Raw genomic sequence first — 3,020 nt, 5'->3', positions numbered from 1 at the left:
GGGGCCCCGCTGCTGCCGGGCTGCACAGCGAGCCCCCTGCCCACCTCCTGCTCGTCCTTCTCTGGTGGTGTGCCCACGCAGACTGCAAAGCCTGCAAGATGAGAAACAGCCAAATTCCCTTTCTGCCGCGGGGTACGCCTCTGCCAGGCACCCCGCGACGCTGCCCGGCCAAGGCAGCCCGAGCCGTGGTGCAAAGGGAGAGAGCCCCGGGATGCAGGGCTACGCTGTCGGGAACGCAGCGGGCAAAGCCCGTTCCTTCTGCAGGGGGGTCTCACCCTGCCGCCCCTCTCGTGCCTCTGGGCAGCCAGCGAGGAGGAGGGTGGTCCTGGGAGGAAGGGCTGGGGTCTCCCCGCGTTCGCTATCCACAATAACCAGCCCAAGGCTTTTCCTCCCCGTGCCATGAAAGCCTCCAGCAAACGCCCTGGCAAAACTCCCACCCTTTACTGCAGACACGAGCTCCCGAGCAACAGAAACGTGAGGGTCCTCGCTGCCTAAAAGCAAAGCAGAAAAGGAAAAGCATCGCAGGGCCGGTTGCGCAGGGTGAGCAAGGGAAAGTTCCCGGGAGCAGCAGGCAGGGTGGGATTGCGGGCACCCCGGCCGTGCCCCCGCTCCTCGCCGCAGGAGCCGGCAGAGGTTTGTTTGCTGATGAGTCAGGTGGAAGCCCTCGCGATTGCAGGTCTGTAATACAGCAAAAGGGAGAGACGCTGCTTCATCCGAGGGTGCCTCTGAAAACTAGAAGTTTCGACCAGCCTAAATCAGGTGGAAAACCAAGAGACGGCTGCCTGGAGCACTTAGGGAGGTTTAAAAACCTGCATTTCACTTCTCCACCTGACATAACAGGAGCAGAGAAAAGCAAGAAAGGCAAAGCAAGCCTGCCTAGCTCCAGCTCTCCTGTCAGCTTCGCCCTACGGGAGAGCTGATGTGCAGGGGCTGCAGGAGACCTCAGGTTTCCCACAGAGCAATGTATAGCTGGAAGAGGGAAAAAAGTGCACGGTGTGAGCGAGCCGTGCCCTCCGCTGCAAAGCCCTTGGCCGCGGCAGGGCTGTCGGGGGAGCCGGGAGGGGGTCGCAGCTCCTCATCCGTCTTTGGCATCCCCAGACTCAGCGTTTCTGTTGAGCTCGCGTCAGTCTGTCCAAGGAGCTGTCATCCCTGGGTGCACTTTTTTCCCTTTCTCCCACCTCCCAAAGTTGTGCAGAGTTTTTCTTTCCAGCCTTCCCGGCCGGCTCTCCGTGCAGGCGCAGAGGGACCATCGGACACCTCCACCGGGGGACAGCACAGCCTCGCGCAGCTGCAGGCGGGGGGGACCAAGGAAGGCGAAAGGTTTTACTCTGTCTGCAACCTTAGTGATGACAGAAGCAGCCAGCGCCAAGTATAAAAAATGGCAAATCAGTGACACCACGTCCTTTAAGAAAAGCCTTTGCTCATCAATCAGCGGCTTTCTGCAGGAACCCTGCTCCAGTCAGAGATAAAATAGCAGCACAGTCCCAGGGTGGATGGAAATGGGAGAAGAGGAGAGGGAAAAGAGGGCAAAAAAGTAGAAAGCAAAGAAGTCGGTGAGGACAAAACAATACAGCAAAAGAGAAAAGTCGGGCACTAACGCTGCACAGTTTTCTCCTGCGTCTGGCACGGGGCTGAGCTCCCACGCAGCCCCCGGCACAGCCCAGCACCCGGGGTGGGCAATCGAACACCAGAGACCACGGAGCAGCCCCGGGAGGGCTGAGCTCACGCACCCGGGGACAGTGGAAACCTCCCCAGCCCCCATCATTCACGCAGCCCGACCGCTCAGTTGCGGTGGCCCTGAATTTGCCGAGGGCCAAGCCAGCCCTCGCCTGCACCAGGGATGCTCAGGCAGAGCCACCGCTGCCTGTCGGGTGCTTTTTCCCTGATCAGGACTTTTTCCCGTCTCCCTCCCAGCCCCCTAAGACCCAGCTGGGAGCAGAGTTTCTGGCTGTCGCTCTCAGCCCGCCAGGCTGCTGCCGGTGTCCCTGCGGCCACTGAGCTAAGCGGGCCATGCAAACGCAGGGCTAAGGGAGGGGAGAGGACGTACCTTCCTGCGGAGCATTCGTGTCCCACACGGACCACATCTGCACAAAGAAAAAGGGAGTCCAGCACACTATGAAAGCTAGCACTATGATGAAGGTCATTTTGACTGTCCGGATCTTGGCTTTGGAGATCAGCCTGGTGCTGCTGACCCTGGCAAACGCCGTCCCGTTGCGGGAGCTAGAGCTCAGACCCACGTTGGGCCCGTGAGCCGTCTTAAGCTTCACGTTCTGCCAGATTTTGAAGCTGATTAAGCCATAGCAGATGCTCAGCATCAACACGGGGATGATGTAGACCATGAGGGTTATCCAGGTGACATAGGCTTTAGGTCCCCAGGGCTGGATGAAATCTGCCCAACAGTCGTAAACCCCATTGCCCACATCCCTCAGAGAAAATATGTGGATCTGGGGGATGCTGACCAGCAGGCACAGCAGCCAGGTGAAGAGGACAGAGACCCGGTCCGCTCTCCTGTGCAGAGACCTCAGCGGCTGACAGATGGCCAAGCACCGGTCCAGGGACATCAGCAAGAGCATGTAGGTGGAAGCAAACATCCCCACCACCTGCAAGTACTTGATCAACCGGCAAAGGAAATCTGGCCCGTAAAACCTGAAGGTGATGTCCCAGATGAGCTGGGGCAGCACCTGGAAGATGGCCACGACCAGGTCAGCGATGCTCAAGTGCTTCATGAAGAAGTACATGCGGGAGTGCTTCTGCCGGGTGGTGTGGATGGCCAGCAGCACGCACAGGTTGCCGGTCAGGGCGAGGAACAGGATGAGGCAGAGGACCGTCACCTCCACCTTGGCCATGTCCTCGTTCCTCTTCAGGGGGTCCGCGGTGCTGTTCCTGCCGGAGGTCTGGCTCCCCAGGCGGAGGCTGCCGTTCCCCAGAGAGCTGTTGATGGTCCACACGCCGCTCCCCGCCAAGCACAACTTCTCCATGGCCAGCTCCGTCCCACATCAGCCCGGCAGCAGAGCCGGGCC

General features: G+C 59.9%; 1 protein-coding gene across 1 annotated transcript; it reads right to left on the bottom strand.

Annotated features, from left to right (window-relative positions):
* Positions 1–2,003: 2,003 nt before the first annotated feature.
* Positions 2,004–2,978, bottom strand: LOC104165317 (mesotocin receptor-like). Its single transcript, XM_009704907.1, has one exon. It carries the CDS (start codon positions 2,976–2,978, stop codon positions 2,025–2,027), a length of 954 nt encoding a protein of 317 aa, XP_009703209.1. The 3' UTR covers positions 2,004–2,024.
* Between the last annotated feature and the right edge of the window lie 42 nt (positions 2,979–3,020).

The sequence above is a fragment of the Cariama cristata genome, unplaced genomic scaffold (assembly GCF_000690535.1).
Source record: "Cariama cristata isolate BGI_N322 unplaced genomic scaffold, ASM69053v1 scaffold23977, whole genome shotgun sequence".
Lineage (NCBI taxonomy): Eukaryota > Metazoa > Chordata > Aves > Cariamiformes > Cariamidae > Cariama > Cariama cristata.
Note: the sequence above shows the minus strand (reverse complement) of the source record. Positions and strands in the feature narration are given on the sequence as shown.